The following is a 27,115-nucleotide window of genomic DNA, read 5'->3' on the forward strand; positions in this document are numbered from 1 at the left end:
AATTTCTACTTCAGGGCAGAGAATTTCTGATTCTTAGTAAGTTGTATGGTCATATGTGACCCTGATTTCTGCTAGGCTGAGGTGGAAGGGACCCTCAGTACTATAATTGCTATTCAATGGTTTCATGATGTAAAAAAGGTAGTTTGCTTGTTTACACATAGCTATTCATGACTATATGAATATATTTTACTCTAGTCGTACGTCAGCTCATCAGTTACTGATTATCATTAACCAGCATCCCCGCCCTTCTAGTAATATGCACAATAAAGTCATTTCTCTCAACCAGTTTTTTTCTCTATCTCTTCAGGGAGCTTCAGGTACTTCTAACTCAAGGTAAATGAGCCATGAGGATCAATGGTGTAGAGTCCTGTCCCCAGCTCTCTTTTTTCTGTTGTAGTGTCTTCATTGGTCACAAAGCTGTATCTTCTGTTCTGCCTGGAAGTGTGTCCTTGTGTAGCAGGTTTGGGCAATATAAAATGCTAAGTGTCCAAAGGTGGCAAGGGTTTCACATCACTCAGGCTGAGGTTATCAACAGACATCAATACATAAAAACATACATTTGATGGGCACCTTCATGAAGGCTGACCCAGAAGTAAACATCTTCTATGATGCTTTTTAAATAACTTCTGAGCTTTGTCACAAACTTAAGTGGCGTTCAAAAATTTCATGGTGACTGACAGGATTCAGTTACAGTAAAAATAAACATTTCATTTTTTTAGCTGAAACAACCCATTTGGTGAACCTCAGCATTTTAAAATTTATATTTGTAGAAGCATATGCACCCTCAACTTTTGGACCCCCAAGGCAGCTCAAAGTAATAAAATAAATAAAATATTTACACTTCTATAAGTTACATCAATATGTCCAGTTTCTTGAGTATGATTTCCAAATGGCCTTGAAGTGAAATGTGAATCACAAATGAGCCAAGGTACTTAGATTATACCAAATGCAGAAATCGGGGTGAGGGAATCCAGAAGCCCATCAGCCCCACTGAACATCTGGAGGACCACAAGTTCCACACCACTGCCTTAGGACATTGGATTTGCAGAATAAATAATTTTACAGCAGGGTTGTCTGTGCCTTCCTTTTTGGAAGGAAACTTTCTGGAACACAGTCATACTTGGAGCACATGGAGCAGGGTAGTTGCTGCATATGCTGACTTCTGCTGTCACAGATTGAATCAGTAATGTGAAGGTTACATCCATTCACAGAACGCTGTGCACAGTGACTTTTTCTGCTATTATTATCACACTTCTACAACTGCTATTCCAATAGCCAGTACACTTGGGTGTGGGCCTTCGTACAACCAGAGGTGTGTGGAATACTGCATGATTTGTGTCTAGGAGGTGGAAATGAGAAGAGTCCCATAGTAACTTGACTGCAAGTGGAAGTTTGTTTAGTCAACTTAGAATCCCCCCTTATTTGCATTGTTAGCCTGAATTGCTAAGGAACAGATTCACTTATTCAATAATTTAGCATTTCACTTGCTGTTTCAGAAAATAAGGGCAACAGGATACTTTTAAAATTAGAACAAACAGGCTATATTGTAAGGGTGGTGGGCCCATTTTGAAGGCCTGCCTTGGAACCTGATGTTTTTCTGAATGTTCTGCTAGTGGGAGAATGCAGATGATCCTGTCAAAGCCTCTGTATAGCTATAAGATGGTGAAATGAAATGGGTAGCTGACACAATAATTCCTGAGCCTTCTCTCTGGTTTAGTGGTGCCCATGTGGTTCCTTAGAATTTTGGGCAGCCTTGGGCTATGAAGCAAACTACATGAAGGCTAGAGCTCAAGTGATACAATTCTTTATTGAAAACTGACTGAACCCTGGCTAGTATGCATAAACATGCCTACCATGTTCCAGTGTGGTCTACGAGGAAGGCACATTTTGCATGGCATCCTCAAGAGGTCAGCTGACAGTTATTTTGAATGGTCCAGAGGTTATTGACTCCCACTGTAGAGGCGGAATCTGGACCATTTGAGGACCTGCTGTGACCAACTAGTTACACATGTTGAGGATAAATTGGCTCGAATTCAGAGTGTTGTTGATATTTATTAAATGTCTATACTGCCCTTCATCTAAGGATCACAGGGTGGCTTGCAATATAACTCATGGAGTACCATTGACTCTGCAGTTTCAGTTTCAGATGAAGGTTCCCAATGCCACAGTCAGTGATGTGTTGTGGGATCAGTTTGAACTTATGCAGTCAGCAGATGTGGACAAGGTGCTAGCAGTTGTACGTCTGACCATTTGCTCTCTTGACCTCAGTCCCAGCTGGCTTATTCAACCTATCAGAGTTAGTTTGACTAGAGCATGCTGCCTTGAAATAGCTGGTGTGTCCACTCCTAAAGAAACTTACTGTGGATCTCTTGAATTGGAATTGATCCAATTGAACTGAATTGAATATTTTTGATCCTCATCTCCGTCCTTTACAGGGAAAGGGACAAGGGGAGTGTTACCTTGCTCCTGCCTCTTGATCTCTTTGTGACTTTTGATACCATTGACCTGTTAATATGGGCCCTGTTAGGACTCCATATTCAGAACCATCAGTTTTGGTAGGTTTCACATCAAAATGAATTACACTTCCATGCTTGTATCTTTAATGTGGAAGATTCTTGGATCTTTGTACACACTGCTTCTTTAGATAAGGCTGTTGAAAACCTTGGTATTATCAGCAGAGTAGTGGAAAAACAGCAACTATTGTGCCAAATCAAAAGTGAGAGCATAACTTGTTCTGGCAAACCAATGCTGGAAATGTGTCACGGTGCCTTGCATGGGGAACTACTGATAAAGCAGAGTCCCCGTTTCCCTCCCTCCCAGATAATTTATGATAGTAACTCATAGTCTAGATTTTATGCATAAAGGTCCACCCCCCTGGATCCATTGCTGAAAAATATAAAAGGTGCAGCCAGTTTTTCGGTAGTACTTCTTTTGGGGAGAGAGAGGGGGTTGCTTGTTTTCTTCTTCTTCCTTGCTGCCTGCTATCTGCCTGGCTTTGCTTAAGCTACTATGAGGCCTATCCGACTTCCCTAAAACTGGTGACTGAAATTTTATTGACTCAATATGTTAAAAAATGTTTCATGGCTGGATGGGCTACAGTTATGCTATTTACCTTGATTGCTTTGGCAACTTTGTTAAATATTGGACCTGGAAAGGGGACCAGTTATCTTGTGATTTTATAAGCTACCGGTATGTGACTTCATTGCTCAGTTCATTCTTTTTACATCATATTAGATATTGGCACTTTGCTGTTTTTATTGACTACGGCATAGTCATGATTTATTTTAGTTATGAGAGTGAATTTTGTTTAATTATTATTTGGTGGTATTTTGAAAGTTAATTTTATTATGTATTATTATATCCTATATGGATTATTGAATATTACTTTGATATATTACTATGTTTGATATAAGTTGTTCATTTTAAAGTCAATTTTAAATATGACTTAATTGCATTAGATCAGATTATTATGATGTGTGATCTTTGTTGTATATTTTGTTTCTACAGCTTATCAATTGCCTTCAGCATAGCAATATAGAAAGGCAGTGTACAAATTAAAAGTGAAATGAAAATGAAGTGCTGCTCAGTAGTTCATATGCAAATTATATCCAGTTGTTTTAAGTTGCTTTAAATCTAATTATGTATGTTGCTTCATGTTCAAATATTTTACTTTGTGTTATTTTTATAGATTTCATTTTCTATATAACTTTTACATAAGATCTATATAATTCATTATTCCATTTCATATTATTGTATAACATTTAATAATAATTTTAGTTAAGCTTTTTATAGCAATAAGCTGAGTGATTTGTTACAGTCATAAGTCCACAAGTCTGAAGTTTTATTGTAGAAGCTTTATTCCCTATTCCATGGGGTTGCTATTGAGCAAAACCAAACCTTGATTGGAATCTAATGAGTATTGGCATATTGGCCAGTTTATGGTATGGTGTGCACTGATGCTGATTGGATCACCAGATTAACAGTATCCTTGTGGAATGGGAATTGGGGGCACCAACCCCGGAGAGGAGTAATGAGAAGGTGCATGGCACTATTTTGTCCTTAATACTATTTAGTAAATATATAAAGCTCCTGGAAGCAGTCACTAGGCGTAAGGAGGCAAGGTGCCATGTACTCTGATGACATTGAATTGAATGGGACTTGCTGCTTCGTAGGGATGTATAGGATTGTGTGTCAATCATTTTAAGGCATGGCAGCTCAGAATGTTCTATCTATCCCTTGAAAACACCTAAGTCAATTGTAAGTTCTTTGTGGAGGACATTTAAACACAAAACAGATGCTTTTGATCTCCTGTGTGTACAGGAAGGAGTAGGGGAGCATATACTAAGGGGGAGGAGAGAAGTAGCAGGTAGGGTGACAGCATATTTGGCTGCCCCTCAGCAGCTATTTCCCAGATAGTTCTGTGTTCCCTTAAACAGCTGTTGCAATTATCTTTCTCACTTCTTAGTCTGCTGCTAAAACAGACAAATTGTGGTGGAGGGCTGAAAAAACTGTCTACCAATACATGTCAAGATATAACATTGGTCATTCAAAGCACCCTACCTTTCCCCTTTTATGGTTGTTTTGCCAAAGATCTGCTTCCACATATAATGGATGTGAAGTGGCCACTGAAAAGAAGTTTTTCAAAAGATTAATGTCAGTTTTGAAGAGGTTCCACAAGTACAGTTCTTTTTCCAGTTATGTTTCTCTGGCAAGGAAAGTGAGGAAAGGTGCCATTATGTTTTGTTTGCCCTTGTACTGATATTCAGTAGTACGTACAGTAAATAATATGCTTTTAATATAGGGAGGAACATTTGCATTAGCAGAATTCATTCTTACCACGCTTCCTCTTGACTCCAGTGACTTGCTTTGATTTTGCAGTGTGCCTTCTTTTTCTCCATTGGAGGAAGAATGAATAAAGATTTATACTTTGAAATGAAACAGTTATTTGATTTGGCTTTTTAACAGTGTGGGTGAACAGTTCATTTTAAAAAAATTAATGAACTGCTGAGTAAATATAAAATATACAAATGTTCTGAGTTTCTAAATAGGTCTTTGTTTCTTAATACCTCAGAGCATACAGGAAAGAAAATAATACAAAAAGGGTTGGGAGAAATACTCTAGAAATACATCTGGAATTTCTTGCATGAGGCCCTTCTCATGCATTTCAGTCGTCAGCCATAGAATCTGGAATGCTTTATTCACATACAGATCACTGCATAGCTTTGGGGGCCAACCTTCAGATTCCTTCTTTGAACAGAGATGCTGCACACAATCGTGCAGCATTAGCCATGCTCAGGTACCATGATAAGCCATAGTTCCTACAGTGTCAAGGATGGGGAACCTCTGGCCCTGCAGCAGTTGTTGTACTGTTCTCATCATCACCAGCCAGCATGGCTAAATAAATGGTCAGTGCTAATGAGAGTGGGAGTGCAACAGTGTCTGAATGGCCACAAGTTCCCCATCCCTGCATTATGTGAACAAATTGTTTTAAGCTGTGGGCTGTTACACTCTCTCTTTTCTTTTGCACCCAGAAGGAGAAAAGCAGAAGCGCACCCCCTTCTCCTTTTAAACTAATTACATGGTTTCAAAAGATGTCCAAACTTGGAGAAATGTGGTTTGCCTTCATTATGATTAGTGAGAACAAGCCAGGACCAATCTGTGGTTTCAGATCCCTGCTTGTTCTGAATTTGAATTTAAACAAACAACACATTTGTTGTTGTTGTTCAGTCGTTCAGTCGTGTCCGACTCTTCGTGACCCCCATGGACCAGAGCACGCCAGGCACGCCTATCCTTCACTGCCTCCCGCAGTTTGGCCAAACTCATGTTAGTAGCTTTGAGAACACTGTCCAACCATCTCATCCTCTGTCGTCCCCTTCTCCTTGTGCCCTCCATCTTTCCCAACATCAGGGTCTTTTCCAGGGAGTCTTCTCTTCTCATGAGGTGGCCAAAGTACTGGAACCTCAACTTCATAGCTATTACCCTTTTACCCTATTACCCTTTTAAAGCCGGCTATGTTAGTGGCCTTCATCACATCCTGTGGTAACAAATTACATAGTTAAATGATGTGTTGCCTGTCTTGAATCTCTTGCCATTCAGTTTCATTAAATGATTCCAGGTTCTAGTACTATGAGTGAGGAAAATCCCTCTGTCTCTTTTCTCCATTCCATGCATAGTTTTATAAACTTATATCTTATTCTCCCCTATTCACTTTTTTCTGAACTAAAAAGTCTACAATGTTGTAACCTTTCACCTTAGTGGAGTTGCTCATTTTGGTTGTCCTTTTCTGCTCCTTTTCCAACTACACAGTATCTTTTCTGAGATGTGGTGACCAGAAATGTGCATGGTATTGTGGCTGTCCTGGGGTAGTACGGTAGGATTATTCAGTACACCCCCATATCCTCTTGATGCATTCTTTCAGTGTGTGAAAGTGAACCTTCTTTGTTTTCTCTGGTTTGTGAGTACAGTTTCTTATTCACAACAGCCACTGTGACAAGCAGCTATCTGACAGGGAATTAACTTGAAACAGTGAATTTACTGTGTGGGTGGTGTTGGTATAGTTGCCATCACTGGCCCAGTTCAAATGCCACATTAAACCATATTTAAGACTATAAACTGTTTAATATGAATGAGCAACGTGCTGCTCAGAATTACAGAATCATAGGATTGTAGAGTTGGAAGGAACTCTGAGGGTCATCTAGTCCAACCCCCTGCAATGCAGGATCCAAGTGTGCTCCTCTGCAGATGAAACAAGCCAGAGTCTTGTCATGTTTGTGTTTTCCCTGAAACAAAATGAGTTTTAACCCATGCTAGTTTTAAGTTAAAGTTTAATGTGATGTGCAAACCAAGCCTCTGTATTAAATGCATTTATTTTGGAGAGTGGGGGTAAGGGAATTCAATTTACTTGGAAGTACTACAAACTCTGTTGTATTCAAATTATCTAAAAATGTGTATTGTAAGATTCTTAATTATTTTGCATTAGTCAGTGAAATCTAATTATGCATGTTGTGTATTTTCATAATGCAGGAACATATTACTGGTTTGGGGTACATCACAGATGAAACCCAGCCTAGTGGAGTCAACAAGATGCAGTGGTGTACAACTTCTGGGCTACTTTGGCCATAAGAGAAATCTGGCCAGAAGGTGAACGTGATGACGGCCTGGTCTATGGTGGAAAGGCTGAAAATGGAGAAGAGCCGCTCCCAAGAAGAGAGGACTAAAGAGCAAGATGGTGGAGATCGTAGCACCGAATCTGAGGAATGGACAAGCTCTGAGAGTGAACCTGAGCAGCCTGGCTTCAGGAACAGCTGCAGCAATGCACAGTTGAGGGATAAAGAGATTTCCTACAAACCACATCGGCAACTTTGCCGCTCTCCTTGCTTGGATCGTCCAAGTTTTTCGCAGAGTAGCCTCCTTCAGGATTTGAAACCGGAAGAGAATAAAGCAAACTTGAGTCAAGAATATCAATCAAAACTTGATTTTGCTTTGAAACTGGGATATCCTGGAGATCAGATTCAAGCTGTGTTGAACAAGCTGGGGGCAGATGCTCTTACCAATGACATTTTGGCTGAGCTTGTGAGACTTGGAAACAAGGTTGAGAATGAAGGACAAGCAAGTACTGGAAATACCACTGGTCCTGCTGGTACAAAGGAGGTTGCCAGTCCTGAGCTGTCTCTAGAAGATGAGGTGGTAGACAGCTCTGACAACTTGAGGCCAATTGTCATTGATGGAAGTAATGTGGCAATGAGGTACTTTAGCAGTAACAGAATACTTCTAAGAAATGCACTAACTATGCTGCATATGTATTTGTTTGTTTTATTTCATATACACGCTTTTCTGTTATTAAAAACAACATCCAATTAAAAATGTATAATAATAGCATAATATATTTTAAAAGGCAGCATCTGTAACTCAACTGAGATAGCCCTTTTAATCAACCATGGGAGCTCAAAGACCTGTTGAAGAAGATGAGCCTTAAGTCTACACACTTGTGTTTAAAAACTAAAATTTGAGCTGTTTAATAGATTTTTTAGGGCTGTAGTCCTATATATGTTTCTCTGAGAGAATTCAGTGGGGCTCCATCTGAGTAGACATACTATACTGTTCATCTTGTACAGTGTATCACAGAATGGAAAATCTTTGCTTTTACCTGAGTAATTAGTTTAAAGTCCTACTCTTATAGGTAAGAATGGAATCACTTTAGTAAATTCTCAAGGCATTATTCACTCTCTTCAGAGGTTTATTTCTTTCTGAAATACATATCTGAAAAGCAGTTTAAAATTTACAGACAATTTGCTGAGCACAAGAGTTGTAGCAGGGGTGGTTACAACCCATTGAAATAAAATTATGTCTTTCTAAAGTGGGTACTAAACTTTCAGAAAAGGTTTCTTTTCCTCTATAAATCTGCTTAATGCTATTTGCTAAACTACATTTTAGTCCCATCCATACTCCAAAGAGCTCAGGGTGGTGTATATAGTCTGATGTGAGGTAGGTTAACCTGAGAGACAGTGAATGGCTTTAACTGAAATTTTCCCAGTGAATGGCTTTAACTGAAATTTAGTCCCATCCATACTCCAAAGAGCTCAGGGTGGTGTACATAGTGTGATGTGAGGTAGGTTAACCTGAAAGACAGTGAATAGCTTTAACTGAAATTTTCCTAGTCTTAGTCCAACACTCTGCCCCACTACATAACACTAGCTTCTCTGGTTTTATGTATTTTAGAAAAAAATATATAATCTCATTGCAATACTTTGACCAGTACTCTAAACTAACTTGTTCTGTTTTTCAGTCATGGGAATAAAGAAGCATTTTCCTGTCGAGGGATTCAGTTAGCTGTCGACTGGTTTCTGGAGAAAGGTCATAAAGATATTACAGTGTTTGTGCCTACATGGAGGAAAGAGCAATCTCGACCAGATGCACCAATTACAGGTGGCAAATCAAACATACATTTGTTTTCTTCAATTGCCATTACTAGGACGAAGATAATTACTGTGCTAGCCACTGGCTTTTCTTGGCATGGGGCCAAGGACCTGAATCAAAGCATTTTCTGTACACACATGCATGGTAGTTGCTCATATTCTAAGCCACTAGATTGTTATTTTATTTTAATTTTTTTACACTTTATACTTTACATCTGTGCTGCAAATAAGCCCTCAAATTTACTAGCCTGCAGAGGTGTTAACTATCCTTCTGAGGGATGATAAAGGAGCAAAAGTCTATGGCATTTCTATGCTGGAAGTAGAGGAGTGGGATTCCCTCCTCTAGTAGCCTATTAGTTTCTGTTCTGGGCATGGATGAGAGGGCTTGAGTGCTCCAATCCTCCTCTGCCCTTCCACTTCACCTGCATGCATTTTCCCGTCACCTGTGTCTGCAAGGTCTTTCCATACAAGGCAGCTTTACAGTTTTTTGTTGCGTAGACTGAACCATAATATAAAATGGCATGGTGTATAAACTGAAACAAGCCTAACTGTATGATGATTTCCCAGAAGGGAGACTCTTCAGCCTTGCGCCCCAAGGTGTTGCTGGAGCAAAATTCCCATCATGTACAGCCATCTCAGCCAGTGGCTAGGAATGATGTGAGTTGCAGTCCAAAAATATCTGGGGACCCAAGATTGAAGTCCACTGTTACAGAGCAAAGCACTGGCACACCAACTTTTATGCTCTTGGGAAGTGTGCAAACACTTCTTCTTGTAAAATCCTTGAAGAATATCTCAGATACTGAGATCAACATAGAGAGCAAGCATTTTGGGGAGGGACTTGGTTAAGCTATAATGCTTCTCCCTGACATCCAGATTTCTGTTGCAGAGAGTTTATATATAGTTTCAGCATGTGGTGAACTTTTTGTCTTAAGTCGTCCAAAATGGGGAATAAACAGGGGTGGTGAAATCACATTTCAGAGTGAAATAATTTATTTCATTTTTTTTATTTCATAAAATTTATATTTGGCTTGTTTGTTTGTTTGTTTTTAAAAACACCCCCCTCAAAGTGGTTTACCTTTAAAAAAATTTAAATTAGTGTTATGGGATTCACTTCAGGCGAAATACTACTTCATTACTCTTAGTATTTATTTCAAACAGGTATTGCAATTGTGTACCAAAATCTGTAGTATGAGGATAATCACATTGAGATGTACTCTGTGATGTAACAAAACCAACCAAGAAAATCTTTAATAAAAAATAAATTTAAATAAATAGCACAAGCTAACCACATTAGATGGTGTTGTGAATCCTGTCCATTTTCTATAAAACACCTCGTCAGTCTTTTAATACAGCTTAGATGAAACTGTACAATTCCTGTGACGTGGCTGGCAGAAGCCAATTGGAGTTGCATCTAGAAGGAACTAGGTTGGGGAAGGCTGATCTAATTGGACAATCTGAATACTTTTTCAGAAAGTACTCCTTTCTATGGCTGGGGAAACTCAGCCAGATGGGCGGGATATAAATAATTTATTATTATTACTACTACAACAACAACAAATATTTCCATATAAGGGACTTTGCTATTAACAGTTTCTTATATAACCCTGGTTTTTCAGATCAAGATATTTTACACAAACTGGAAAAGGAAAAAATTCTTGTTTTCACCCCATCTCGAAGAGTTCAAGGGAGACGAGTTGTCTGTTACGATGACCGTTTCATAGTGAAACTGGCGTGTGAGTCTGATGGCATCATTGTGTCAAATGACAATTACCGTGACCTTCAAAATGAAAAGCCAGAATGGAAGAAATTTGTAGAGGAACGGCTCCTGATGTATTCTTTTGTGAATGATAAGTAGGTTTCTTTATTTACAAGTGGAATAGTAATGCTTAATGTTTATACAGTGAGATTTGAATATTATAAGTGCTTTGTCTACATTTTCATAGATTCTTAAATAGTAGCTGCCTGGTAGGGCAAGGTAAGACCATTACTGACTCCCTTTTGTTATTCTCTTTTAAACTAGAAAGCCACAAACCTATTTCAATTTTCTGCACAGAGAAGGGACTCCAGTCCCCTGTTGATTTCAGTCGGCCTTTCTCCACTGGTTCCTACTCTACAGTTTCCTTTTTGAGATGGGGTGGGGGGAGCTGATAGAGATTAGCTTGCCTTCAGGCACCCTGCCAATCTCATAGCTATGGCCAGGTTAAAACTGGATATTTCCCAGCCCATTCCTAACCATTGTATTGTTACCAGTCTACTGTGTCAGGTAAATTTAATACTAGCAGGTAAAACTGGTCTCTTGGTTTTTCCAGGTTTATGCCACCAGACGACCCATTAGGACGCCATGGCCCCAGCCTTGAAAATTTCTTAAGGAAAAGGCCTGTTGTTCCTGAACACAAAAAGCAACCTTGTCCTTATGGTGAGTGTGTCACACTTGAATATTTTGGGAGTCAGAATAATAAAATTAATAACCTTGATAAAAAGCAGAGAAGTTTGAGTGGGACAGAAAGGTGTAGCATGCTTCTAGGAGTGTGGGGAAATCAGATTTTGCTTGGGTCTGCTGAGTGCACTGCTGAGTTAAAAAAAAAAAAAAAGCTTTCATGGTTAAACCAAAGACATGGTATTAAGTAGGTAACTGGCTCTTGCTTGCTTGATCTTGGCATTGCGTACGTGTGGCTGGGAGTAGGGTGAAATTCCTAATGAGTAACACTATGTGGTCTTGGCTGAGAGACTTTTACTGCACAGTCTACACAGTCTAATGTGCATGTCTACTCAAAAGCAAGTCCCACTGAGTTCAATGGCAATTACTCCCCATTGTGCATAGACCTGTGGCCTAAGGGAATTACCTATATACTTGTGTATAAGCTGACTTTTTCAGCACATTTTTTATGCTGAAAAAGCCCCCCTCGGCTTATACTTGAGTGAGGGTCCCTGACTGAGGCTGTTGTCGGTGGAGGAGGAACGAGCAGCCCAAAAGCAGCCCTTCCTCCTCTTCTGCCTTTGCCACTGTTGGCGGCAGCGGAGGAGGAACGAGCAGCCTGAAAGCAGCCTAGGCTTATACTTGAGTCAATAAGTTTTCCCAGTTTTTTGTGGTAAAATTAGGTGCCTCAGCTTATATTTGGGTCGGCTTATACAGTATATACAGTACATATTCACACTTGCATTTCACTTTCATAACACCTTTGTGTCAAAAGTTAAGCATAGAGATGGTGACCCAAAGGCACGTCATGTGCACGTTTTAAAATATGATAATGCATGAAGCTGGCTGTTTAAAAATTAAATCAGGGATCATGTGGAAGATCTTGGAGAGTTGCTGCCAATCATAGCAGGCAGTGTTATGCTTGATAGATTAATGGCCCTACTCCGTATATGGTGATTCCCTGTGCTTCTATGAGTGGGAATTTAAACCTGAGTCTTTATTAGACTCACACCAGTACCTGCTCTTGCTACCTTCGGGAAGGTTTATATCACTTAAGAAAGAAAAATAGATACAGTGACTGGATTGTAGAACATAAATAGCACATATTTGGGTCTGCTGACAAAGGAAATGTGATGGCTGTTAATAGTTCATTCTAGCATTGACTGTTACAATGCATTTAAAGGGCCTTGGGTTGTATCCATCTATGTCATGTTCCAAATTGACTCATTGAAATCAGTGAACAAGTTAAGAATTGTATCCAACTAAGTTTTATTCATAGTAGATGCATTGAAATCAATGGACCCAAATTAATCATTTTCATTAATTACAATGGCCTACTTTGAGCAGGGCTAGCTAGCATTGGCTAGAACCCTTACTTATTAATAACTTGAGTCCAGTGGGTCTAGTCCAGGCACCCCCAAACTTGACCCTCCAGCTGTTTTGGGACTACAATTCCCATCATCCCTGACCACTGGTCCTGTTAGCTAGGAATGATGGGAGTTGTAGTCTCAAAACAGCCTGGTCTAGTCTGAGTATGACTTTGACACAACCTCCTGTGCTTAGCTAGATATTGCTTGCAAAGACAATGCCTAATATGGGAGATTTTCCCCCAACAGGGAAGAAATGCACCTATGGACACAAGTGTAAATATTACCACCCGGAACGAGCAAACCAGCCCCTGAGATCCGTAGCTGATGAGCTTCGCATCAGTGCCAAATTATCTGCTGTGAAAACGATGAGTGAAGGAGCACTGGCTAAATGTGGCACAGGAGCAGCCCTTTCCAAAGGGGAAATAACTTCAGAAGTGAAGCGCATTGCTCCCAAACGTCAGTCAGATCCAAGCATTCGGTCTGTTCCTGTGGAACCCGAAGACAGGCTTTCAATGGTGCGGAAGTCTGAGGCGAATTCTGTCCCCTCCCTTGTTTCAGCATTAAGCGTCCCAACCATTCCACCTTCCAAAAGTCATGCTGTTGGGGCATTAAATACCCGGTCAGCAAGCAGCCCTGTACCTGGTTCATCTCAATTCACACATCAGAAATCCTCACTAGAACACATGGCTAGTGTACAGTATCCTCCAATCCTGGTCACTAATAGCCATGGCTCTTCAATGAACTACGCAGATCAGTACCCAAAGTATGAGTCTTTGGGGGACCATGGCTATTATTCAATGCTCAGTGACTTCTCCAATTTGAGTATTAGTAGCATGCATAGCACAGATTACTATGGGGCTGATGTAGACCAAGGTTTATACTCAAGAAATTCAAGCCCCTGTCCAGACAGTTGCTTAAGCCATACAAGCAATGATTTGTACTCCTCATATACAGACTTATATATGGGTCTAGGGGATGGGAGCCCAGAAGACAATGTCAAGGTTCATCGACTCCCACCTCAAAGCCGCCTTCAGCCTTTCTCCCATGGTTATCATGAGTCCTTAACAAGAGTTCAGAGCTATAGCCCTGAAGGGTCTAAACATATACACAAGCATTCACTTTCCCATTTAGCACTGCACATCCAACACCCAGTTGTTGGGGCTAGGTCCAGTTGCCCAGGGGACTACCCTGTGCCTCCAAATGTTCACCCATCAGCCACTACCCAGCCAAGTCGTGCCCTCGTTATGACGAGAATGGATAGTGTTTCTGATTCGCGTCTTTATGAAAGCAATCCCACGCGACAAAAAAGGCCACCGCTCTGTCGAGAGCAGCATGCCAGTTGGGATCCATTGCCATGTCCGACTGATACCTACCCTTACCATCCCTACCCACTGAGCAACAACCTCATGCAACCATCTTATGAGCCTGTAATGGTGAGAAGTGTGCCAGAGAAGATGGAGCAGATCTGGAGGAATCCTTGGGTTGGAATCTGTGGTGACCCACAAGAACCACACATAATCCCAGAGCATCAGTATCAAATCTATAAGAATCTCTGTAATATTTTTCCAGCTAGCGTTGTCCTCTCGGTGATGGAGAAGAATCCCCACATGACAGATGCACAACAGTTGGCAGCTATGATTGTTGCCAAATTGAGAACAGGACGTTAAAAAAGATCCTTCATTTTGAATTTCTAAAGATAAATAATTGAAAATTCTGTACATTTTGGAGCTCTCTAAAAATGACAGGTGATATGCTCTATTTGTTAAAAGGTTTTAATTGCAGTATACAATTCTGTATATTATTGTAGTGATTATATTTAAAATATGCATGAAGCATTTTGAAAAAGCAGATTGTATAATAAATATGAGTATTTAATGATTTTTAAAGCAGGGATTTTTGAAAAAGGCATTTTACAGGAAGTGCATACCTTATGCATGGATGTATCATTTATTGAATCTAAAAAGGTCATATGTTGGTATGTCCAAACAGGTCCTTCAAAACAGCAATTATATTGCATGACTCAGTGTATAGTCTTCAGTATTAGCTGACATATGTTGCTGCAACATAACATTGGGTTTTTACAATAAACTCTGTGCACTTGAACATCCTCACAAGCAGAAGCCTGCTCTTCTTAAATATCCTTCACAGAACTACAATAAAACAAGCCCAGTCAATTGACATGCCTTGTGTTCACAGAGGGCTTTTGCACCTATCTAGTGGCTCCAGCATGAGGAGGCTTTTGTGGGGAGGCCTAGTTCTCTGGGGAATACACTTTTTGTGCAGTGGAATACCTTTTTGCACATGAGGAGCATTGCCCAACCTTGAAGGGAACAGGGCTGGGGCTGGGAAGCAGTGAATGTTTCTCTTGGACCTTCTAGATAGCTTGAGCTTCTGCCCTTTGGGAAAAAGAACATGGCCGGCTTGCAAACATGTTAATAATTCTCAGCTAAATACTGTTGTAATCTTTGCACTGTTACCATAGGCGTGTACAACACATTTCATCAGGGTGTGCACTGAGGAATTTTAATTTTTAAGGTGAACATTTCTTGAATATATATTCATACTCAGTCACAAAGGACATTATCTATCAAACTAACTAAGGAAACTAAAATTTAACTAAACTTTTTTAAAATTAACAACTAAACCTTTCTTTAAATATGCAAACGTAGAAAATGAGGCACAAAATACCATATCTGTGGTGTAGTGATTACCAGGTGTATACAAAAGACAGTCAGTTTTCATCATCTGTATAATGAGCTAACCCAAATTGACCAAAGCAGATTAAGATTTTTTTCATGTTCCTGTCCTGTAGAATGGGACATTGCCCACCAGATGTGAGTAACAGGTGGTGAATGGAGCTCTGACAGAGACAGAGCCATGAAACAGAAACAGATACAAGCAGAAAGAAAAGGCTGGAATGGATATGCAACTTCTCCCTGCCCACTTCCAGAGACAAGTGCAGGCAGAAACTGCCTATACATTCCAGTTTTATTCCAGCCTTTTCATATTGCTTGTGTCTCCCTCTATCTGCTTCCCTACTCTCCTCTCTTCCACCTTTGTCTCTCCCTGCTCCACTGCTTCCCCACAGGTTGTGGCAGCTGAGGGAGCTGGGTTGACCTCATCACAGTTCACAGGCTTGTTTTTTTTTTTTAATTAGGTTCTGCCTAAGCACACCAGCACGCCCTATGTACACGCCTATGGCTTTTACAGATTGTTACAATTGGCATTTCTAGCCTTTTCAGTACAGTCCAGAAAGCAGAGAAGTTGTAGCATCTGCAATCTGAATTCTGCTTTCTTGTTCTTGTGTGTTTACCAAAGACATACCAAGAACGTGTGCTGGAGGATGTCAATGAACAAATATGCAAAGTAGTTTTAAAAATCCAGTTCATTTTTATTAGTGTTGGACAGCAGGCTAGTTTTCAAAGGGGTGCCCTAGAATTGGGTTTACTGCAAACTTGCTTCAGTTTTGCACTTTGAAATCCATGCAAAGGTGAGCATTTGCTTCCTGGAACTCCCTGCTTGACAGGCCAGAATCCTCATTCTATGGGTGGAAATGTTTGCACAATGAGTATCCTTTGCTCCAGGGTGGGCAATTTAGTAGCTAAATGTCTCCCACAAGAGGCATTTATGGCGGTGGTGGCTCTTTTGTTTTGTTTTTTAGGCTGCACTGACTGGACACCCTTTTTAAATCCAAATGTGTATTTCAACATTTTGAACCACTACTAACTCGATATGTCTCGAGCTAGGACTTGTTGACTTCTACTGTAGTTTTTTTTCATGAAAGTTGAGAAGGCCTGGTTTCTGGCCTTTTGTTTCTTCATGAGAAGGTGTGACACTGCCTAAATGTTTCTTACTATGAAACACACGGAACGTGAGGCTGCAGTCAGGGTTGTTTCTGGTGTTTTGATAATGGCTTGCAAGCTGCTTTTGGGTTATTTGTTGATCCCAGTCTAAAAATACCCAAAGGAAACCCCAAGCCCTCTACTTGATTGATTGCACTGATCCTAAAATGGCTGCTGGTGGCCCATTTCTATTTTGTGTTGAATACACTTAAAGAGGGATGTGCTTGCATTAAGTTGTACAGCTCAACAGGTGGTAATAATTCTGTGACATGCTGATCCAGTCTGTTTGCCTACAACCACATAACGTGCAGAGTGTTTGGGCTCAGCATGGGCCAGGCAGTGCCTATAGCAGCATGCAGCACAATGGTGGCAAAAGGGTGGGCAAGCAAACTTTGCTAGCTTGTTGTGCTTCTGCTTGAGTGCACAACTGATGACCCAAGACTGTTGGTAGGTGCTGTCTTGACACATTCTTCTAAATACAGTACAAGATGAGGATATTGGTTTACCTACAGTATCTTTGTAATCTTAAGGTCCCCTGCCTTTAGGATGGCATACTCTGTTTTCAAAAAGTGGTGTGAGTTCAATTGCGGAGCTCAAAGCGAGTCACAATAATCACAGTAGCATTAAAAAACATGAAATATTGCAATCTCTATTATATCAAATGCAGTAGCATACAGGTAAAGGAAACAACAAAATCAAACTAATTGAAACAATTAATACTATTCAATAGTAATTAAAAATATCGTAAAGAGTGACTGACCACCAGCCCTGTGCCAGATGGCATTCTTTGGGAAGGGGCTGCTGCTTCACTCAATGTACGCAGCACACTCCTGGGCATTTATTTTCAAGTGTTAGAATACCTGGGGGTGTCTAATGATGAAACCCAAAAGTTGCTGCTTTTTCCAGGTTGCTGCAGAAAATTGTTGCTGAAGAACTGGTGGCAAACAGGTGGTTTGTCATGGTCGCAGGTTGGTTTCAGCAGGAGGCTGAACTGCATTAGAACAGAATGACACACACCATGTTGACTTGTGGTTATGTGGGCAGGTGTCCAGAGCATCAATTGTCCTCTCTCATCTTTTAAAAGCAAACAGCAGAAATGCAGATCAGCTCTGTGGCTTTAATCTGTGCATCAACACAACCCTTACAGATACCTGCATTTAAATCTGGAAAACATCTTTTTTTAACAAAAATTGGCCAGCTTTTGTCAGAATGGGATTCCTTTATTGTTGCATTTATTTTATACTTCCTTCTCTTGTGTGGTGTAAAAGCAGCTGAGAGCAACGCCTCAAATATCCAGAAACGACCTTTTGTTTGTTGATACAAATTGTATCTTTCTTGATTGTATAAAAATATGTACAAAAGCCATCTCTAGATTAGCTTAAATATTGTATTTTCATCACTATGTTTGTGACACTGTGTGTCACAGGGGAGTAGCCCATCACAGATTATGAACCTTTTTATTTAAAATGGGCACTTAACAATTTATAGAAAAAACAAAGGTAACTTTTCAAATCCACTTTATTACTACAGTGTGCACAGCTAGTGTGTGTGTTTAAGAGCACTACTCTGCATAAGTTATATTAAGTCTATTTATTAAATGAATGCATTCCTGCAATTGATATTTTTTTGTAAAGCATCAGTGTTAATAATATTGATGTTAATATGTATACAGTTACAGTAAAATTGCTGTACATCCTGCTTTTGTTCTTAACAAAATAGCTATTGTATGATTTAGGTTCAGTAAGGAATTTTGTGTGCTCACAACTTCTTGCATGGAAATCAGTTTCTGTATGTATAAAAATGGATGTTCTCCATTTTATTCCTATGTTAAAGCAAACTCTTGCAGGGGATTTTGGAAGAGTATTTTCAGAAAACCTATTGTTAGGCTGAAATTACCTTGAGAGCTTTTATTGGGATCTAAAATATTTTACTGTTCCTGTCAGTAAATGTTTTTTGTTTGTGTGTCAGGGGGTTTATATATTGTTTTGTTCTGTATTGGAAAAAATTCAAGCCTTTTTTGAATGCTTTCTTGGGAAGAAATATTGCTGTGAAGATGAAGTGGTTTACTGTAACACAGCTTTTCCTAAACAATGGTTCCCAATTTTTTCTGCTGTACAAGGAAGAAGAGGTGAATGAAAATTTTGAAGCAGTATGCAAATATTTTTGCCTGACAATTATCATTCATCAGTGAAACTTTTTTTAATATGTGTTTCCTTTATGCCTTGATCCACTTCTCTTTTTCTCTCTTGGGGGACTTTTCCCATGCCAGTTCAAAACTGACATTTCACTGCCTTCATCTCTTATTGCAGAATTTCTTCTAAAAGTAGAAGGGATGGTATAAAAACAAGTCATAGTCACCTACATTGTAAATATAAGACTTTATTTTAAAATGCTCTTTTTGAGAGTACAGTATTTAATTTTTTTAAATTGTGTACCAAATAACTACAGAATATGTATCTATATATAAATTTAAAATAACCCAGTTAAAAGCAATCTTCCACTTGTAAAATATTTTAATTTTCTCTTAATTTATTATTGAAGAGTAGTTAATGTTCAGTTAGGCAACTGAGTTGTGTCTGAAAAACCCAAAAGGTAGGTTACGAAGCAATCTTAAGTAATTTTGTAAATATTAAATGTTGTTCTGTTTTTGCTTGTACACATATTTGACTACTGTTAATCCTGTTGTACTTTTGAGCTGCAGTATTTTGCTTTTCTTAATTTGTAGAACTAAACATAACTGTTTAATTGTTGTAAAAAATTTATAAAATCTCTTTGGGTTTTTTTGTTGACCCAAATATAATGTAAGTCTCAATGACAAAGAGTGAAGATAGACTTTACAGCCCATTGCCCTGATCCAGCAAGAGCAATGCAAACAGGGAAGCTGGCTTCCACAAGTGCTACAGAGGCAGGTGGTACATCATGATAGCAATCTAGACTCCACTGAATTAGTTGGGTGTGCTGTTTTATGCCGAAGAGAGTGCACATCCCCATGTCGGGGCAGTGCAGCTAGAGCTGGGTCAGGGCCAGCATGTGGTGTCTGTAATCAGTGTAATATTTTGTGCAATGTTTTTATATACAGCTGCATATTTCAGGCATCCACTGGCATGGGCATGTGTGTAAGTTTTGTAAAAAGTTATATATATATACAAAATGGCTGAGATAATCGCCAAAGCATCATCTTGCAGGGGACAGAAAACATGCTTTCCCTTTAAAATGTGAAAATCATTGCTTACACGACAGTGGCCCTGTTTGCATGTAATTGCAAGCCAAAACAAGAATGAGCAAGCAAATGGGTACCCAGAGTGAAAATCTGGTCTTTCTGATGATGTGCTACCTGGAGTCAACCTTACCTGGAGCTAAGCCATAAGTATGTTGGATGTGGGTCTGAGCTTTGTGGCCTGTCTTCCCCCAACAAACCATGAGTGGTAAAGAAAGAACATACCTTATATGTTGGGAGCGAGACAAACCACATGTAACACTAAGCCAAACTGTGCCTTAGCTCTGGGTAATGTGGTAGTAGAACAGGCAGAGCGAAATGGTTGCGATTTTCACTATGGGTATCTGCTGCTTGCAGAGCCATAGTTTGGCTTAGTGTTAACTATGAACTGGGCCTCTTGAGAATTTTTTCCTTGCAATTCAATTGTAGACATTTCTCTGCAATACTTAACCAATGAAGTACCATAGTGACTCTCCACAGGGCCTGATGCCACTCAGCAGCTTCATAGTACCAATGAAAAAACAGCCTTTTTTCACTAGAGTGGATTCCTTAAGAGGTGTATGGGGTCAGGGCACTACAAGACAGTGGCACAAATTTGAACCCATACTTGTAGGGTTCACTACAGAGAAGTCACTAGTGCTAAGTTAGTCACTTTGATAAATAATATGTGAAGTGTTGCTATGTTTTGATCTGCCAAATAATAGCTTCTGAATGTTTAGTAGTGTTCAGCATTACAAAAAATGTTAGAAGTCTTGCCAGAAAGTGTAGTCAGCCAACCACTGCCGATGAGTCACCATGTTAGCGTAACTTTGTTAGGAGCTTTACACAGTCCACTGAAATAAGTGGATATTCAGCAACAGAACAGGTTGGGCATCACCAAGTTCGTGACTTTGAAGATCTTTTAATTTTCTGACAGGGCTGCAATGTATATGAGCATGTGCACACTAGTACAAATATCACTCATTTCTTGCTCAAAGAATGCAAGCACCCATTTATTTATGAAACAGCTTATAGTGGCTTCCAGCTTGCTTGGGTTTAGAACTTGAATTTTCTGGTGAGTGGTGTGGGCAGCAAATATTTCTGTTTAAATGCATCTCAAAGGTGGTTATGGCAGGGGTGGAAGGGATCCTTGTTTTCTCCACTCCACCCAATTAGCAGATTTTGTGTAGATGTTTTATATCTAGGCATTTATATTAATGTATTCAATAAACTGAGTCCCTTGGTCAGTACCTCTCAAGTCTCTTGTGCATTTCTTTTTGTGGTCAATACATGCCAGTCTAAATCTTGTGTTAATTTTTTTAAAAAATATTCAATCTTGTTAATTTTAGAGCAGCACAAACATGCAGATCAACATCTACCTTCCAGATGCATACTTTTTGAAGTTGTATTGGAGCCTTAAGCCATACGTCTTAAACCAGTGGTTCAGGACCTACGTGCCAATCTCTCAGCTAGGCCTGGAGGATGCAACCTTTTATTTACTTTTCTTTTGTGAGCTTTTCCTCCCCATTTTATCCCAGCCTAGCCTTGCCTCCCCGCCCACTGCTGGAAACATGCTGCCTGGCCTTGGAAGAGGATTTTCATCTGATTTCAGCTGCCTCACTGAACTTCACAAGACAGTGGGTTGTGGCAGGAGGCCTATAAACCATAGAAACGAGCTTGAATTGCTGCTGGTGGTGTAATCAATGAGTGAATCCAGTAGCATCCAATTCTAGAGAGCAAGCCTTGTAACATGATGCTTTATTCACTAATAAAGGCTGCTACTCCACTGCACATTTGACTTGGAATAGAGGGGTTGGTCAGGAAGAAAAGGTGGAGGGAATCCCAGTTGAATTTAATGGGTTCATTCATGCATTAAGTCTACTGAGGGTCCAGTCCCCTTGAATGTTTTATATCTCCCTGTTCACATTCATCCAAGTGTGGATCGGATTTCTATTGCTTCTGCTGTATGCGTTAAAATCTCTGAATAATAATAATTTGGGAATAAGAATTCATGGGTTCAGCTAGGGTAGGGCTTATCTTTTTCCTTCCTCCCCAGGTAAATGTATGCTGATAGGATTGTGGGCAATTTCACAGACTGATCCTTTGGGATAGTTTACCTGGGTTTAACCTTCATGTGTTTCCTCCTCGAGAGGTCCAGAGGGTGGCAACATAACGGGCCTTCTGTGCAATGGCTCTGTCTGTGGAATGCTCTCCCCAGGGAAATTTGCCTGGTGCCTTCATTATACACCTTTAGGCGCCAGGCAAAAACGTTCCTTTTAACCAGGCCTTTTGTTGATTTGATTGACATCCTACACCCTTTTAAAATGTGGCACTTTTTTGGGGGGGGTGTTATTAGGTGGTTGTTTTTATTTTTTTAGGTTGGTTTTTATGTTGAGTTTTCTGTGTACTGCCCAGAGACCTCTGGGTATGGAGTGGTATATAAATTCAATAAATAATCATAAAAGAATAATAACCATGGATGGGGCTTAAAATTGCTATGCATTTCCTCAATAACACCTGAGGGTTATTGCAGTTTTTCACCCAAATCTGAAATGGCAATCCTAATCCAATTTACTTGGGAGCAAACCCCACTGAATAGGACTTTCTTCTGAGTAGGCATGGTTAGGGATGCACTGGAGTGCTTGCTTACAGAATGATTAGCCATCTTGCTCACTGCCTGCCCATAAATGCTTATTCAGAAGCAAGGTTCATTTAAATGGGACTGGCTCCAAATTAAGTGGGCTTAGAATAAAGGTAAATGGACCCCTGACCATTGGGTCCAGTCGCGGATGACTCTGGGGTTGCAGCGCTCATCTTGCTTTACTGGCCGAGGGAGCCAACGTTTGTCCACAGTTTTTCCGGGTCATGTGGTCAGCATAACTAAGCCACTTCTGGTGAAGCCAGAGCAGCACATGGAAACACTGTTTACCTTCCCGCCGGAGCAGTACCTATTTATCTACTTGCACTTTGACGTGCCTTTGAACTGCTAGGTTGACAGGAACTGGGACCGAGCAACGGGAGCTCACCCTGTCATGGGGATTTGAACCGCTGACTTTCTGATTGTCAAGCCCAGGCTCAGTGGCTTACACCACAGCGCCACCCGCGTCCCAAGTAAATATGTACAGAACTGTAATTTTTATATTTCAATATTTGATTGAACATTTAGATTGTTTAGTATCTTTTTAGAAAAAGAATTGTAAAATGGCAAGACTTTCACATGTACTAAACAAAATAGCATGCCAACATCTCAGCACATGATATGTAGCAAGATGCTAACATCAAATGTGAAAGTGGGTCCCATGTTCCTGTTTGGGAGTCAGAGGTGGGTCTGGGGTCTGGACTGATTGAGGACCGTTGCTTTAAGTGAACTTAGTTAAGTGCTACAACCTAGCCCTGTTCACATCTCTGAACTGCATATCAAACTTCGTGCTCAAAAAGAAACATTAACAGGCAAGAAAAAGGACTGAATACTGTTTTTATTAGAATGCAGAACATGCTTATAAAGAGTGAGTGGCTCTGCTATGCACATAGTGCTATTTTTCTAGAAGTGGCGCCCACCTCAGAGGTGCTGCAACAGTTCTGGCTGGAAAAAGCCCTGCACATAGCAGTAAGTGTACACATCATTTATACCAGTGTTTTTCAACCTTTTTTGGGCAAAGGCACACTTGTTTCATGAAAAAAATCACGAGGCACACTACCATTAGAAAATGTTAAAAAATTTAACTCTGTGCCTATATTGACTATATATAAAGTAATTCTCTTGAATAGGAATCAAATAAACAAATTTTTCCCATGGCACACCAGGCAACATCTTGCGGCACACTAGTGTGCCGCGGAACAGTGGTTGAAAAACACTGATTTATACACCTCCTACTTGATCTCAATGGGTAGAGAGTTCCAGAGTGTAGGTGCCACCACACTAAATGATTGAGTTCTTACAAATGTGGAAAGGGTATGTATGTGACACTTGCAGTAGTGCCAATTCCGCACACTGTATATTCTTCTGCATCGCCAGCACATCATCCACTTGTTAGAAAAGTTGAAGGCCATTTTTGATCTTATGGAGATCGCTCTGGGTCCATAATAATCCCTCAGCAACAGAGCCACCCCATTCTGAAGAGCTGTAGGAGAAGGCGGGAAAACAGCTTTAAAAACAAATTTTATAAGCAAAAGGGACACAAACACATACCGTACTTTTTGTGTATAAGACAAGGTTTTTTAAATTGTAAAATAATGTTTAAAAACTGGGGGTGTCTTACACACGATTAGTGGGTACAACTCCCATCATCCCTAGCTAGCAGGACCAGTGGTCAGGGATAAGCTGGGGACCCAAGCTTGAGAAATACTGGACTAATCTATTGAACTCAACTTCAGATATACTAGTGAAGAGTGTTTCACAAATATAATCACCTTTGCCCTATCCCAGGATTAAATAATGGTTACTTCTGAATGTAAATTCCACATTGCACACACAGAAAATTGTGCCCAACAGCTGTTTTGTTCTCTGGAGGAAAAAAGGAATTCCCCTGACAAAATGCAAATATAACCAGCAAGAGACCTGCCAGTGACAGAGCAGAAACTGATATTTTAACATAACCATCCTTGGTTAAAAAGTAAATACAGCAGAAGATGCTTCCAGACAACTTGTTTATTCAGCGTTCATGCAGCTTTGTTTGGCTATATTAAGAACATGTATTATGGATTGTTTTCAACGATGCTAGATGATTCTGCAACAGAAAAACTGTTATCCCACACTTTGCAAAGCATTTCCCCATCACCTTCCTTACTGCAAGAAGTCAGATCTTTTGGGGAAGTGTGTTTGCTGTATAAGACTTCCAAATCAAGTATAATTTTGCAAGCTGAATTCATCAAGATATGATTTAATCCCTCCTGGACACAGTGACAGCCTGGGAGCACCCTGAGTTTAGCAGGATTTGCCTTCCCTGCTTCTTTACCATCAAGTTTGCACAGTGGTCAACAGCATGTGCAAACCACAATGAAAAGTCCAGCTACAGCTTCATAAAGGCAACACCAAATCAGCCAGTAAGACAGGCAAAATCTGCCCTCCTAAAATTAACTGTGAGGTAAGGTTGGGGTATGCACCCTATATATTGAGGTAAGTATCTCAGCTATTCCACACCCAAGATGCTTAGAGCTAGTAAACCTGCTTAAGGCTATAGCCTTAAGACACAGGCCTGCTTCATGTCTTCATGCCTGCTGTGGTTTCTAATTTCCAACCCCATCAGGCCATGTGTGTTTTCAACACGTAGGAACAAGAAAAGGTTGAAAAGCACCAACAAATTCCCCTAAAGCCTGATATAGTAAAGAATTCCCCTAATGCTAGAGTCAAGAGCCAATCTCATGTTCAAGCTTTTGCATAATCATAGATAAATGAGAGCCTTGAAGAAAAGGTGGAATTAAAAAGGTAGCAAAATAAAACAGGCTTGCCCATGTCTCACCATGGCTTGCCAAGTAATGCAAATGATTTAACTGAAGATCTGCAGTGGGGCTGGTCTACATATGCAGCAGAGTAAGTCACCAGAATGCTGAGGTGGTAAGAGTGGACCATATCAATTCAGACAGCTGATGAGGGATGCCGGTTTTGATACCCAACCCATCATCACAAAAAACCCACACAACTGCAAAATGACCTGCAGTAAAACAAAAACAAAAACCAAGCATGCTAGGAAGTTGCTCCCTATTGTGCTAGCATTAGAGTAGCATTCAAAATTGTGAAGCCTGAAGTCTGCAGTCCATTCTCCCACACCTGAGAACTCTACCCCCTCACTCTGTCTTATGCATAGATCAGGCTGTGGTGCAAAACTGAGGAGTGAACACTACAAGCAGAATTATAGTAGAAACAGAGGACAGGCTGCATCTCCACTATAAGATGAAACAAGGTACAGATGGAAATAACATACTGAGGCACAGGATGGCAGAATAAAATGCTTGTCACAGCTGGAGTGTTTCCACCTCATCACTTTCAGAGATGGGACTGGGCATTTTAGTTGAGGGCTGTAGTTCAGTGGCAGCACATCTGCTTTGCATGCAAAGCATCCCAGGTTCAATTCCTGGTATCTCCAGATAAGCTACAAATGTACCTTGTCTGAAACTGGAGAGCCACGACTAGCAGCCTGATTCAGTATAAAGCCAGTTTCGTATGTTGTAAAATGCAGAGAACTAATAATGCTAGACAGCCAATAAAGATGATGGATAGGCTCTGCACAAAGCAACTATCTCAACCCCACAGGAAAGACCTCCATCTATGACAGAAAGGGAATGCTGCTGCCTAAGTGCTAGAATGAAGGCTGCTTCCTGCTGCAAGGCCCACTTCCACCTGGCCTAGGGGGGGTGGGGCCCACTCTCACTTGAACAACTAAAGGAGGCTCCTGGAAGGTGGAGGGACATTGCTGGAACAACTCTTGGGTTGGGGCAACTGGCTGAAATGTTTTGAACAGTTCTACTTTTGGTTCCTCTGTTTCATTTTTGTCAGGTTGGTGTTCGTTAAATGTTTAGTTGGAGTTAGTGGTTATTTTAATTTGGGTATAACTGCAAACTGTTTATTATTGTTATTATTGTTATCGGTTTGTTGCTTGTATAGGATATTTTGTTTTTAATGTTCGATATATATATATATATATATATATATATATATATATATATATATATATATATATATATATATATGTTGTAAGCTACACAGTGGCTGGGGAAACCCAGCCAGATGGGCAGGATATAAATTTATTATTATTATTATTATTATTAGCCTCAGCATTGTCACTGAGGTAGTCACTTGCAGTCCAGTGTCATTGGGAGAGGCACAGCACTGACTACACTTGTCATAAACTGGACAACATGCTCTTTGAAATTAAAGCACAAAGATTTTTGCCCCTTTATATGGCCCTTAAATCTGTTCTAGGGTTTTCCCCAACCCTCTGGAGTAGATGTGTGGAGACTGAGGAATGTCCCCTTGCAGAAATCCTTGCACAGACACATGTTAGTTAGACAGCATCTGGGGCTTCTGCGACATCTCTTTGAGCAAGTTATACCCCAGGTAAAGTAAGGCACTTTGTGGAAGTGAGGTTTCTGCCCATCCTCCAAGTTGCAGGCATCAACAGTTCCCTTCCATAGTAATTTATTTCGGAAATCAGCTGCATCCTGTACATCATTTGAGCCCTTCCTTTTTTGTCTGCAAAAGTAGTTGGGGGAAGACAGAGGGGGTAAACCCATCCTCCCCACCACACAAGGAGGTACAAAGTCTCAGAGAAAAAGAAACAGAGGACTCAAGGTCCTGAAATTTCCCACTCAGCCCACAGGGGCTTGGTTCTTAAAAGAGACCTCATAACCAGAGTAACCTCTTTCCTTTCCCTTCCTCA

At 40.2% G+C, this 27,115-nt stretch overlaps 2 protein-coding genes across 3 annotated transcripts in view; one reads left to right on the top strand and one right to left on the bottom strand.

Annotated features, from left to right (window-relative positions):
- ZC3H12B (zinc finger CCCH-type containing 12B) overlaps positions 1-14,815 on the top strand; it is a 34,931-nt gene extending 20,116 nt beyond the window's left edge. For both annotated transcript variants that reach the window (XM_033137497.1, XM_033137496.1), the window contains 5 exons: positions 7,024-7,745; positions 8,786-8,925; positions 10,532-10,766; positions 11,225-11,331; positions 12,948-14,815. In XM_033137497.1, coding sequence (XP_032993388.1) covers positions 7,150-7,745; positions 8,786-8,925; positions 10,532-10,766; positions 11,225-11,331; positions 12,948-14,368 — 2,499 coding nt within the window. In that variant the 5' untranslated portion in view covers positions 7,024-7,149 and the 3' untranslated portion in view covers positions 14,369-14,815. The remainder of the gene's footprint in view (positions 1-7,023; positions 7,746-8,785; positions 8,926-10,531; positions 10,767-11,224; positions 11,332-12,947) is intronic.
- An 8,814-nt stretch (positions 14,816-23,629) lies between these two features.
- Positions 23,630-27,115, bottom strand: part of LAS1L (LAS1 like ribosome biogenesis factor) — a 44,844-nt gene continuing 41,358 nt past the window's right edge. Inside the window, exon 14 of the mRNA XM_033137429.1 lies at positions 23,630-23,860. Within this exon, the coding sequence (XP_032993320.1) occupies positions 23,770-23,860 (91 nt within the window). The 3' untranslated portion in view covers positions 23,630-23,769. The remainder of the gene's footprint in view (positions 23,861-27,115) is intronic.

This window comes from Lacerta agilis, chromosome Z (assembly GCF_009819535.1).
Source record: "Lacerta agilis isolate rLacAgi1 chromosome Z, rLacAgi1.pri, whole genome shotgun sequence".
Taxonomy (NCBI): domain Eukaryota; kingdom Metazoa; phylum Chordata; class Lepidosauria; order Squamata; family Lacertidae; genus Lacerta; species Lacerta agilis.